This window comes from Psittacula echo (assembly GCF_963264785.1).
Source record: "Psittacula echo genome assembly, chromosome: 5".
Classification (NCBI taxonomy): Eukaryota; Metazoa; Chordata; class Aves; order Psittaciformes; family Psittacidae; genus Psittacula; species Psittacula echo.
The window spans coordinates 39,608,836-39,622,666 of record NC_137739.1 but is presented as its reverse complement, the minus strand read 5'-3'; the positions used below and the strand labels follow the sequence as shown (position 1 = coordinate 39,622,666).

Here is a 13,831-nt window from a genome sequence, read left to right as displayed (position 1 = left end):
AATGTTGAAACTGTAACTGGGTCTTTCACAAGAGAAAATATAATAAATTTCTGAAATTATATTTAGTTGGAGATAATCACCACATATCTGCTGGTTTCCAGGCAAGCATTCAAATTTGTCTAACATAGTAATTTATTCCTGGAGCATCCCATCATGTTATGTCCGTGGTTTGACCACCCAACTTTTATATTTTCAAAGAAAGAGCTTTATTATATATATTATACCACTATATATATCATATATATTATATGTATATATAATGCTATGATGTGGAAGAAATAACACACCCAACTGTAATCAAACTGGAAATAGTGCTTATTCTTTAACTTTTATAACTGTTGCCAGGATAACAGAGGAAATAAGTTTTAGATTAATGTATTCTGGAGAAAAAATTATCATCCTTTCAGATATAGCCAGGGCTTTGTCACCAGATCACCTGCTGGAGTCAACGGTGGGGATGTAGCTAGGCTTTTTTGTGCCCACTGCTTCAACCACATTAGGGACTAACCACCCGTTGCTGGAGCTATGGAAAACTCTTGCCATCAGGACTGAAGACAGCATGTTCCAGTCTAGCAACATCTAAACTTCTGAGACAACTGTAGCCATTCCCATAAATACACAGAGCAACCTGATGCATCTATAAAACAATATACAAATGCTGTTACTAATATTATCACAGTGTCACTCTTGCAATGCTATTAATTCTGGTTTGATGCAAATCTTTCAGAGGCTTATAATTTAACTGCTAAAGTCTGTGTTAATCTGGTTTAGCAACGGGGCATGCAAAATCCCAGCTTCAGAGGCAATTTCTTGTTATCAGATTATAGGGAAATCAATTTAGCTAGCAATTTGGTTTCTTGGGCAGATGCCACTTCCAGATATTGGTTCACCTGCGTAATTAAAGCAAAATTAAAGCCAGTTCCATGCAAAATCATCATTTATTAAAAAACCTTTAGCATCCTACTATGAATAAAACCAAGGATTTGGTATTCCTAGTGAGTAGCTGTTGAGGAAAGATGTTATGTGGCAAATTCACAGAACCCTAGAATGGTTGGGTTTGGAAGGGACCTTAAAGCTCATCCATTTCTGACCCCCCTGCCATGGGCAGGGACACCTCACTCTAAACCAGGTTGCTCCAAGCCCTGTCCAACCTGGCCTTGAACACTGCGAGGGATGTGGCAGCCACAGCTTCTCTGAGCAACCTATGCCAGTGCCTCACCACCCTCATAGTAAAGAGCTTCTTAATATCTAACCTAAATCTCCCCTGCCAGTTTAAATCCTAAAAGCTTCTAGTAAGCTTAAAGAAATTAAAACTTCTATTTGAGAATATATTTCCAACCCACACTGTGACCAGCGTATCTTGCTGACAAGAAATACTAAGTATATAATTAAAACCTTACTAAGTATATAATTAAAACCTAAATTTGGGCTGAAAAACATTTGAGCTTCCCAACACCTGCGAACATAAAAACGTTCAGCAGTTATTAAAATCACAGAACAGTTTGGGTTGGAATGCACGTTCGAAGGTTGTATTATCTACTTTTCTTCCACAGACCCATTTAACCCAGCTCGTTCCTGCCCATGGGCGGTACCACATTGGCCACGCCCCGCCTGGCTTCTCACCCTCACCGTCAGCTCTGCCCCCGCTAGAGCCATCTTTTGTTTGACGGGGGCTCTGCTGAGGCGGGTGGCCAAGTAGCGTCCCTTCTCCTCCTCCTGCTGCGTGCTCGCCCGTCGCCCGGCCGCCAACACGTGTTGTGAGGGGACGTGGCCGGGGGACTGGAGAACCGCCGGGCCAGCAGTCCGACCCCTCACCGGCCGAGAGGGCCATTTTTAAATGCCTCTGCCAGGCGACGGCGGGGGAAGCAGGTGCCGGGCCCTTCCTGAGGCGCTGAAAGTGCGGCTCCACTGTCTCAGGCTGGGCGCAACAAACTGGCGCCTCACAGATCTCGGGCGCAAGGGGCACCTGCAGCCACGGCCACTAAAGAAATAAAAACCACCCCCATACTGGGGAGACCCTCGGATTTAAAGGGCAGCTCTGGGCGGACGGATCCTTCCAGCGCGTGAGGTGACCGGAACTACTTCGCCGCGCACACGCACAGATACACCCGGATGGTCGGCTCGAGCCGCGGGGTGGCCCGGGCCTTGTTTTCTTAGAGCCAAATCCTTCCGCCGCGGCGCAGCGCCGCGCTGAGCGGTCATGAGGGATGCGGCACGGTGCCACCCCTCCTCGGCGGGCGAGGCGCAGGGGCTCGCGGGCTGGTGGCCTGCCGCTGCTGTGCGACCGGTGTGAAGCGGCCGCTGGGGGAGGAGGCAGGGAGCGGCGCAGGTTCGGGGGGAAAAGGGAGGCGGCTGCGGCCTTAGCCGTCAGTGTTTCCTTGCTAGAAGTGTATCCTTCCGCTGCGGGCGTAAAGCTGCGCCTCTTGGCGGTGTTCCTCCGCCACCGGCAGCGCAGGGGCAGGCTGCGTCTCTTCGGACGGGGCGAGGAGGTCGCGGGCTTCGCAGGGAGAAGAAGAAACTTCGGAGTGCGGTGACTGGCGCAGCGGTCCGCCTGGCTCTGCAGGCCGGCGGAAAGAGGGCTCCCCGCAGAGAAGAAGGAAAAGGAAAAGGAAGGGGCGACTACGGTGTCTGGTCTTCGCCGCCACCCGGCGGGGTCTCTGCGAGGGAGCCCGGGGGACTCTTTCTTGCGGGGCTTGGCGGAGGGATCTCGACGCGGCTCTCCTCGTCGCCTCCCCCCTGCACCGCTCGCCCCTTGGCGCCGCCATCTTGGATTTTAATCCGCCATTTTTTTTCCTCCCCCCACTCGGAATTATTTTTTATCACTACCGCTGCTTTTTTTCTCCGTCTTTCTTTTTCTCCCCCACCTCCGCCCCTCCCTCGCTCAAGTCGTCGCTTTCCCCCCTACATTCCTCCCTCTTTTTTCCTTCTCGTTCCCTTCCCTTTGATGATTCATTTTCCCCCGGTGTTGGCTGTGGCAGTGCCGGCGGCGAGGGACCCAGTGCGGAGGGCAGCCGGGAAGTGAGTATGTGTCTTTGAGGGGGAGGGGGGACATGGGGTGTCTCAACTCTCGCGGGTGGGAGGCTGGGGGCAGCCCGTCTGCGGGCGGTGAGGCGGGGGTGCCGGGGGCTGTGCCCCCTCAGGTGGCCTCGGGAAGGGGTGTATGTGAGGAGCTGTGCCCGCTGTCGTGCCCTGCCGCCTCGGGCAGGGTGTGGGCCGCACTGACAAACGGATGCCTCGCTCCGGGGTGGTGGTGGAAGAGGGGGTTCGGGGAGAGAAGGGCCTGCGGCTGCTGCCGCCGCGCCCAGGGACCGGGGCAGACAGGGGGCCGAGGTGGGGCTGGGGTGTGATGGCGGTGCGGCGGGAGGCGAGCCCTAGGGGGCAGCACGGCGCTGGAGGCGGTGGCGCCCGGCCCCTCTCCTCTTCCGTTTCCGCTCCGGTCGTCGCTGTGTGGTGTGCAAGTAGTTTAAGCCCGGGGAGGCGTGTGGCGACCTGTGGAGGGAGTTGTTAGTTACTTAGCAGTTCGTGGCACTTGTGGTGTTAAAGGGTTAATAGCTTTGCTATGAGCCGCAATAGGGGTTTAACCCGTGTTTGTACTGCTTGGTTTTTGTTGACGTCTGTTTTGAGTGACCATGCCGGGCTCACGGCATGGTCACTTGCGGCAATTAAATCGAAACGCCTTACATCTTGGTTTTGTGGTTTGTTTGGGGTTTGTTTTTTTTTCTTTTTTTGTGATTTCCTGTTGGAGAATATATGCTTTTAAGGAAGGGGTAAAGCACATTTCATCCAGCCATCTGTATCTGAAACTTTAGAGTCCAGTTACATTAAACACGTTACTGTTTAAAAAAGCAAAGATGGGGGTAAGAGAGAAAGTCCATGTGTTTGGTTGAGTTATGCCACAAGCAGTATGACAGTCAAGTATATAACTTGATGTAGTTTTTTGGTGGGTTGGATTCTGCACAGGGTGACGCATATGAGATGGCAGTCTGATCAGAGTGCTTAGTAGTGTAACTGTAAATACATAGTAGGAGGTTTTAATCACTGAGGTTAAGATAAAGTAAGATAAGATATAAAGTAAATGTCATGTCCTTTTTCCATCATCTGGTCATTGTAGCTATGGATGCACCCTCTTCTGTTTTCATTGAAAACTTACTTTTGTCTTGAATTTTTTAAGCTTTCTTCACTGCAAGTAACGCTGTGTGAAGAAATAAAAACTGACTTGATTGAAAAAGGGGATTTTACTTGTTTGCTTATCATGATATCTTGTTATTAGAGCCAAATGGATGCATACAAACATCTCTGCTTTATACCCATTTGTGTTCACAAACTGGAAAATAAGATAATTATTAGTGCGTTGCATATTAAATTAGTAGGTGGGGTGATGTATTTTTGAATACTCAGTAACATGACTGAACAAGGCTCCTGAATACTTGATTTGCTCTGTTAGTGTCATCCTATTGCAGGACTACAATTCCCAGAATTCTTTTCACTTCAAACAGCATTGTCTTTCAGTGGAACAGACGGTTGCCCAAATTAACATAGTAGGTGTAAGGTATGATTCTTCTGTGCTGAACAGTGGATCCAGAGCTGTGGTTTGAGAATGCACAGCACTTGGGACAGTCCCAGCTTAAGTGCTCATGACCACTTCCCTGACCTTGTCTCTGTGTCCCCCACTTCATAACACTCTCTTGTACCACAGTTCAAGCTGGCAAGACTCAGACTTTTCTGGTAGATCCCGATTTGGTCACTGTTTGGCTCTGCAGTTACTTTGCTGGAACAGAGGGAGGATGACTTTGAAGTGAACATGAGCAGGCAAGGGAGCAGCAGGGTTGCTTGGTGGTGGTCTTGTTTAAAGTCTTAAATGAAGTGTAGTGCTGTTTGTGCCAGCTGTGGTGGGGCTGCCATGAAATGGTTGTTAAAACAGCTAAGACTTTTTGTTCCCGTTTCAGTGGTCCTGCTGCTGCTTGTCAAGTGCTGCATCTCTTCTTGCTCTAGTGCTCAGTGGAGGCTTTGCTAAACCTGCTCAGCACATGTCACCAGTAGAAGGTTACCTGCCATCCCCCCTTGTCCATGAGGTTAAACTGAGTTATGGAGAGATCCACTGAGCTTCAGAATTGGTGGAAATGTTTGTGTGAATTGGCAGGGGTGAGGAAGGAGGTGCTCCCTGTCCTGGAAACAGTGAGGTTTTGGATTGTCTTTGTGAAAGTCTGCTGAACACTTGTTGCTGCAGTGAGTTGAGGGGGTCATGCAGCTTCTAGCGTGCTTTGCTCAGCCAGTTCTTCAGCTTCATCCTGAGAGGGCACGTGGTGGAGGAAGGAAGGGTAAGGAGAGAGGAGAGTAAGGAACTACTGAAGGACTTGTGTGTGCATTTCCTCTCTGCCACTCATTTGTACTGGTATGCCATTGCTTCTGTGCCTGCATTGTACTGCGATTGGTATCCAAATGGACGCACAAAACTCATGTGTCTGCAAAAGAACTGGCACAAGAAAAAGTGGGAGTGTACAGACTGAGCTGTTGTTGGGGGATTGAAGCCTGGGTTTGAGTCAGTTTTGCATCCATGTGTGTTCTCACAAATCTGCATGTTAGGGATGCAGTTTTGTGACAGTGTGGACTGACTCAAGTCAGTTTCAGCAGTCTTACAGCCTCCCAGGAACTGTGTTAATCCATGTCCAGTTCTGCACTGAACTTAGTCTGAGAACTGACTGGAGAAAAAAAAAAAAAAAAAACAAAACCACCCACAAAAAAATTCTTTTTTTTCTTCTCCTGGTGGTATAATTTACTGAAACAGTTCATCCCCTCAGGGGCAAAGAAAGTCAAAAGTGGCTGTGAAATTAGGTGGCTAAAATAAGTATCTGTAGGGATGAGACTGAAGTGGCCCTTGCTGGCTAAGCTTTGTCCTTTTGAGGAATTGCAGCCTCAACTCCAGTATCTCTAAAGTCCTGTGGGACCACCTGACCTCTCTTTAAGATACAATTTTGACTACAGAGATTATGGGGAAGTAAACTCCCCAATACCTTCCTTTTTTGTCACCTTCTGTGGCTGCAAAGATCTCTGTCTGTTCCATGCCTGGTTTTGCTGTGTTTTAGTATCATCAATAATAATCTGTAGTGTTACATATAATATAAGGTTCCTGCTTAAAGTGATGCTGACCATTGGCTTCACACCCTTTGTGAGCCAGAAGCATTCTGCGCCTCCCTTTCCGTTGTGGCTTAATGATAACATGTCTGAGCTGTCAAAAACAGTAACCAAAATAAGATTTGAGGCTGTTTCGAATAACTTCTTAAAGCTGTGCAAGTTTTTAGCTTTGATTTTGCAGTTTTTGGTTTTAGAAACTTGAACGCTTTTTAGGAGTGGGTATGGGGTTTTTTGTTACCCAGATCAGGTGTTGTAGTGAGATCGTCTATAGCCTGGTGACCCTATAGACAAACCAGTCATATAGTTTTTCTCTGCTTCCCAAATTCAAAGATCATCTGCTTTTTTGTATAGATATAGTAATGAAATACATACCTTTTCTCTTGATACTGTTGATTTGTCCAGCTGTAATTGTGCAAGTAAACTTAATAGTATAAACCTGAAGTCATAAATGATGCATATATGGTGTTACATTATTTGACAGCAGTGCCCCTAGCAGGAATTTCTGAGTATGTGGAGGTATAAGAATATTCCTCTTCTTCTCTCCTACCCATCTTATGAATAGGAAGATGGTGTCTATCTCTTCCTTTTCTCCCTTCATTCCTAAAGGAGTTGAGTGTGCAAGTCTGATGTAGAAAGTATTGAGTATTTAGAAATTAGTATTAGTAGAAAGTATTTAATACATCTAAAGATGTACATTTAAAGATGTATTAAAGTCACATGGTGGTGATGAGTGGTGTATCTCTTGCTCTCCTAGGTTATCTGTTGGCACTGGGAGCTGTGATACTCACTGGGAAAGGAATCCTGTTGTGTGGTTCTGACTTTTGATGCCATCTCTTGAAAGCAGTGTTTTATATTGGGAGAAGAAATAGAGGCTGGAGAAGCACACTTGCAGTTTTCAAGTTTGTCATTTGGCTTGTACTAGAAAATAAAAGGCAGCAGTAGATGGAGACAAAGATTTTCTTGCTCATTAGGCTGCCAGGGTCAAATAAATAATGATTTTCCCCAAAAATGTTTGCTAGTGTTCACTAAATGCCTTTTGATTTTGTTTAGGGAGGACTTCTGGTGTTGTCTCTATCGTTACATTTTGCAGCAAAAGCAAGGATGTTTACAGGAAATGTCCCTGTGTTTAGTATGAGTATTCTTCTGTGGCCACGGTGCCATTGTACTTTCCTTGTCATTAGTGTATTCATTAGGCAGAAGTTTGTTTGTAAAGGTAGTGCTCACCCTCCCCAAACTGGACTTATGAAAGATCACTTCCTTTGTGCAGAGTACATCTTTTTCTAGCTGAAAGTGTGCCTGTTAGTTGTCAGAAACACCACTGTATTGATTTTTTTTCTTTTTTTTCTTCCAAATTATTGCATACATGTGCAGTTGGTCTTCACGGTGAACTTCATTTGCCTGTACTGCTCTTGAGCAGTAGCACACCATGGAATATAGCTCAGTTCTGGTTTGCAAAGAGACCAGGACTGAATTTAGTGGAGGTCTTTAATATAATTTCTGCTTTTACAGCTGTTATAAAATGGGAAACGGTTTAATTAAAGTGTGTGTATAGAGCTGTGAAATCTATTGATTGAGAAGGAAAAAGAGGGAAGCTTAAGAGTGAGTTTGTTATTAAGTGTTTATGTGACGTGGCAGATCTTCACAGCGTAGCTGTCTTCTGAAAGAACTTCAGGTGGAATGCTTAAGAAAATTTTGGTGCTTTGCTTAGTTGTTGTTTCGGTGGGTCTTTTTGGGGGGGTGTTTGATTTTGATTTTGTTTTTACTTTTTGGATGGATGTTAAGCTCTATGAATTAAAAAGAGCCTAGTGTTGTATAGTACATGTTTAGGTGTGAGACTTTCATGGGTTTTTTTTTGAGGTGCTATGTGAAAATAATCTGCTTCTGTGTACAGCTAAGTGCAATGAATAGGCTTTCCCTAGCAAATTTTAAGTCTCTGGTTTGTTTTTTGAAGGCTCTATCTGGTAACTTCCTAAAGAATTTTGTCAGTATGCAGAGCAGCTGCATTGTGGTAGTCAATCTGTTTGGTTCCACCTGTGTTAAAGATCTACATTAAAGCTTGTTGGTCCAGTAAAGTAGACATTTAAACCTTGTGTGTTTTTGGGAATCTTTTTAACTGTGGTTGTCTTTAGTTCTTGAAAGATGTTTGTATAGTGTCATTCTTTGCTGCAGAGTTCGAAACAGGTTGCACATTTATTAGGAAATACAGTTGGGTGTGTATTTGAAAATACTAATTTTTTTGTGTGTCACATAGCTGAGCATGTATTTATCCATGTGTATGTGTGCCTATATAATATATGTGTGTATAGTCCAGCTCGTACAATTGAGTTGTCATTAGCCATTTATCAGCTTTAGAATTTCATCTTTGCTTCCAGATGTGGTTGTAAGTTGTAGGACAGTACTTCACCTGTGGATATCTGCATTTGCAACAGTTGACTGTACTAGTGCTGTTGAACTGCTTTTCTTTCTTCCTGATGCTAATGCAGATCACCATCTCCCTTCCCCCTTCCTAATCCTGCATTTCTTTTTAGATACATATATATATGTATATATTTAATCTGTGTCTTGGAAACAATTTCCCAGTAAGTTCTAATCATGTTTGTTTTGCTTCCAGTAGGAATTGGAACTGAAATTATTCATCCACTTCTCCGAGCTTTTTGAAAAGTGACTAAATGCAACTGAGTCAGATTGTCTGTGGGAATGAAGTGGCTGGGAGAATCCAAGAACATGGTGGTGAATGGCAGGAGAAGTGGAAACAGGTCGTCTAATGACCATGCACAGAATCAGACCAAATTGCAGCACACAGGAAAAGAGAACCCGAAGACGGGCAAAAATGGAGTTGAGAGAAGATCAGGCAGATGTATGTGCATATTTTTGCAACTTTGTGCTGTATGTGATTCATCTATCAATTTGCAAGTCAAGCTTCTGTCTTGTCTTAATTCAGGAAGGTCTGCATTCAGCATGTAGCATCATCAGAAGTATTAATTATGTTTGTGTCTGTTGGATGTGTTAACTTGCTTCAGAAATGCAGATCTCTTCAGTTTAAAAGTTGAGAATAAGTAGACATATGTCAGTTTTGAACTGGTGTAAGTATAAAACATACGATTGGCACTAAATGAGAACAAGTGTGATTGGAGGTTGTGCAGAGAAGCTGTGGCTGCCGCATCCCTGGCAGTGTTCAAGGCCAGGTTGGATGGGTCTTGGAGCAGTGTGGTCTAGTGGAAGGTGGCCCTGCCCATGGCAAGGGGGTTGGAATGATGATCTTCAAGGTCTCTTCCAAGCCAAAGCATTCTGGGGTTCTGTGATAACATAAACTGAATTACTAACCTGTCTTTTAATGAACGCACATGTAGAAGTAAACCCTGTTTTGAATGAAGTCATATCAGTCATTATGAAATGGTTTTAATGAACATAGATTTTTATTTTTTGCTATTTGTCGGTGATGAAGGACTGATTACAAATTCAGAGTAAGTCCTTTGTTCAGACCTTGGGGAAATAGTTTTTGAAATTTTCATGACTTGATCACATCTATATGTCAGAAATTTTAGAGGCAAGCATGACTGAAGTATATACTCTGGAAAGATGCTTGTAGTTGGGGAGGGGAAGAGAGAACAAAGGCAATTAAAGACGCCTATAAAATATGTTCTTAAGTACTTTCTCCATCGGCTGCTACCTAAATGAACAAAAGCAAGAGTGAAAAACTAACTGTGCTTCTGTCTGCAGATACTTTATTGTCTTCCTTAATTGTTCTATATTTTTTGTCTCAAACCTGTGGCTGTCTGTCCCTGAGCGTAGTTTGGCTTTATAACATTCTTTAAATGATACCTAATTTATGTTCTTATATTTTCAGGTAGCGGTGCTTCAGGATTTGAGGGTCAGAGTCGTTATGTGCCTTCCTCTGGAATGTCTGCCAAGGAACTGTGTGAAAACGATGACCTAGCAACTAGTTTGGTTCTTGATCCCTATTTAGGTTTTCAGACACACAAAATGAATACTAGGTAACTTGTCTTTATTTTTCTAGAAAAGAATTTATCATCTTTATAATCAGAGCAAAACTGTGGAATTTCTTGCATGTTTCTGACGATCTGAAAAAATGGCAATTTGTGAGTAGCTTCTGCCTTTAAAATTGTGTTGTGTGTGAGACTGGATCTTGGAGCTATGTGGCAGTGTTCCTTTGTAACACTATCATAGGTCTTTGTTAGCCCTTGTGTATCTATGCTGTAGAATAGGTTGTTAATAGACACTGTTTCCTAGCTTAAACAGTTAACTAATCATAAGTTTTAAACTATTAGTTATTTTAATTATTTCATAGACAGAATTTAGTGTTTGGGGAGTTTTCTGTTTATTTCATCTGCCTGGGTGCATTTCCCCCTTTCCACTTACTTTTATGATATCACAAGAAAGATACAGTTCCTGAACATCAAGTGCTCAGTTTTTGCTGACATTCCTGCTACTTGAAAATGTCTGTATAAGGTGAATTAATTTGCACACTGGGAGCTTGCTTACCAGAATTGCACACAGCTTTTGCACTGTTATACACCTGTCTTAGTACTTCTGGTCTAAAGTCTGTGCAGTCTTGGGGGTTAGATGCTGCATTTCTGTTCTACAGACATACCACAGATTATAAGTATATTCTAGAGATCTCTTTATTAAGTTTTTGTTTACATACAGGATCTGCATTGCTAGCTTAATGGGGAAGTTATATAGAAATGATTAGTTTCTAAGGACAGGAATCGTGTGCTTATTATTTTACAATAAAAAGAGCTAAGAGTTTCCAGGCAGCACATAATAGAAAACAGGCTGCTCAGTCCTTGAAACTGTTGCGATGGCTGGTTTTAAAGAAGAGCAGCTTACCTGTGCAATGTGATCAGATAACCAGAGTATCAGTTAAGTAGATTTTTGTATGTATGTAATGAGCTGATCGATTCAGAAATGACTACTAGATTAATACATTGTCAGATAACATAAATGGTTGCTGGAATTATGTGGTAGCATGAGTTGCACATGAAACTCCAGCAGTGAGGTGCTAATAACTGTGAAGACTTACTACAAAGAAATTTGTCTTTTTTGCTGAGAGCACTGCATCCATCTGTGAGAGGAATGCTCAAGTTCTTTCTGTTCACTCTGTGCTGTTGGTTACAATAGCACATTGTGCCCAACAGGGTCTAGGTAGATAGTCTTACAGTTTGGTTCAGTGTGTCTTTGTATTTACAGCAGTTAATTGAACTAAATATATACACTCAAAAGACTTTTGTTTTGTTGCATGAGTGGTAGTCTACAGGTTATGCACAGGTAGTGAATTCTCAACTCTTTTTGCAAAGAAAATTATGTATTCATTGTTCAGTAGTTGGAGAAGTTTTTTTCAGAAATGTTTTCTGCTGATATGTTTTCAACACCTAGAATACTTTTTTAATTATAATTTGAATCAAAAAGTCAGACAAAGGCTGTCATCATGTATTTCTTCCTTTCTCAGACTTGGAGAACAGTTACAGGCAGTCTTCAAGGGCAATAGTTAATAATCTTGGAGCGCTATGGGAAATGCTTAGGTGAGGCTTACTACTTCTACCAGAAACACATCTTCTTGCCTCTTTCATAATGTCCTGTTGAAAGAGTTTCTGTTGTTGCTATGAATTAAAGTAAAAGCATTAGCATGGTTCTTGTTCATCTTTTTGGTACAGTGATGACATCTGCTTGTTACTGTAGCTATGATGCTTAAATCATCTTCCTTCCATCTAGTAAGCTGTACTCTTTCTAGAGCTCTTGAGATGTATTGTTCTTGCATGGCTTTGAGGGAAGGTGAGGGGAAAAGCAAATATGAAAAGACTAGACTGTTTTCAAAATGTCAGAGCTAGTATCAAATACATGATTGTAGTAGAAATTTATGTTTAGGTATCTTCTCCTACAGTGTGATAAAGTCATGTTAGTTACATAGTTTGTGTATTGAGGTGCGCTTAAAATAAAACAGCCATTTATGATGGCAAGCAAATATTTTCTGTTCCCTTGTTGTGATTTGTTTGAATATGTACTATGAACTATCTGACTGCCACTATTCTGCTTTGCTGTTTGTATTTTTGCAACTAGCAGCTCAGGGTAAGTTGATGATCACTTACTGACATTGCAGTTCACCTTACTGCTGGATGCCAAGTTACTTAGTAATACAAAAATATGAGTTCCTATATAAGGGCTTTCTGTGCTTCATTCATTCCTTTAGTCAAAGAGTTTGTAAAGACTTCTTGTTTTCGCCAGAGTATATTGATGGGGGGGGAGGGGGGAAGGAAATCTAAATTTTGATTAAAATATATAGATTATTGTCGAAGTGTCTTTCTTTTCCATTGTCTTTATACTGAATAAGTGATCTTACAGTAGAGTGGTGACAAGAATATGATTATTTTTTTCCATGGGCCATAATTCTTGAATGCCCTTGAACCACCTTAAAACTAGTTCTCAAAAGGTTACAATGAGATTCCACAATAAGTTTGTTCATTGTTCCTCTGAAATACTTCTTTGTCACCCAGGGATTTGATAGACAGCATAACATGTAGCTCTGGAAATGTCTTCAGTGGGTTTACCTGAAAGTAACTTATCATCCTCTTGGATTTCCAAGAGAAAGTGGATTGTTTTCCAAACTTCTGGCCCTCTTTATAGAGTCGCTGGGGTCATTCTGTCATCAAATTGGTAGCTCTTATCTTGACAAAATAGCAGGTTAGCAGTTAATACAAAATTTCATATATTAGTAAGTATGATCTTGTCAAGTACAGCTGTTCTAAAAGGTTTTGTACCTTCTTGTACAAATCCTGTTATATCACGCTTCTTCGGGTTTCTTATTTGTTTGCTTGTTTGGGTTTTGCTTGTTAGTAGGGCTTTGTGGTATTTTTGTGTGTGTGACTGACTATACTGGCTTTAAGATTTACTTAGTCTTGCACACCTTTCTTTTTTGTAAAACAAAACTGATTTTGCAAGCTGTTACTTTCTGGATTGGAGATTGTCTGACGTGAAAGATTAAAACTGACACTTGTAAAAGCAAAGTGCATTCTTGCTTCTCCTACTGTCTTTTATTCTCAGATGCTTTTCCCTAGGCTGAGTGCTGAATCTTGATTTTGCATGCCTTAATGGCTAATCCATTCTTTACTATCTTGCATACAAATGTGTTAGTATTTAAAACTTAATCTATAGTCATAATCGTAGAGGTGCAATTATGAGTCACTATCCTTTCCTTCCTGGTTCCCTAAAGCACCAGCATCATGCTAGGAAATACTGAGAGCAGTTCCAGTGTCTTTCAAGGTGATGTGGGATGTCAAATGCTTTGTAGTCTGCTTTAGGATTTAAGTTTGGTGTGTTGGTGCAGGTGTTTTTGTCTGATAACATGAGACTAAAGGACCAAGTATGAGGTGTTTGGGGATGATGTATGGGAAGCTGCTTACTCTAAAACACTGCACCAAGAGCAATTGCTGGCTTTGATGTAAACAATCAGTTGTTCTGAACTTCAATGTACAGCACTCTTTGCCCCTTAGAGGCATCATTGAGCAATAAGGATAAAAAAGGCAAAGCAGTTCCATATTACTTGCATTTGTGGGTCTGTGCTGAAACTTTTCTGCACCTCTTAGCTCATTTCAGTACAGTAATAAAAGGGCTCAGTATTTATCGTGAACAGGGTTTGGAGGTAGAACGAGTTATGTGGCTTCTGCTAAATAAGGTGACATGA

General features: G+C 42.5%; 1 protein-coding gene across 4 annotated transcripts in view; it reads left to right on the top strand.

Moving 5' to 3' along the window:
• Positions 1 to 1,976: 1,976 nt before the first annotated feature.
• The window catches only part of KMT5B (lysine methyltransferase 5B), a 32,560-nt gene continuing 20,705 nt past the window's right edge, over positions 1,977 to 13,831 (top strand). The window contains exons 1-3 of one of the 4 annotated variants that reach the window (XM_080618955.1): positions 1,977 to 3,018; positions 8,747 to 8,989; positions 9,980 to 10,127. In XM_080618955.1, the coding sequence (XP_080475081.1) occupies positions 8,830 to 8,989; positions 9,980 to 10,127 (308 nt within the window). In that variant the 5' untranslated portion in view covers positions 1,977 to 3,018; positions 8,747 to 8,829. Of the gene's footprint in view, positions 3,023 to 8,743; positions 8,990 to 9,979; positions 10,128 to 13,831 lie in introns of all 4 variants that reach the window. The other 3 variants (XM_080618957.1, XM_080618956.1, XM_080618958.1) reach the window with 3 other exon arrangements.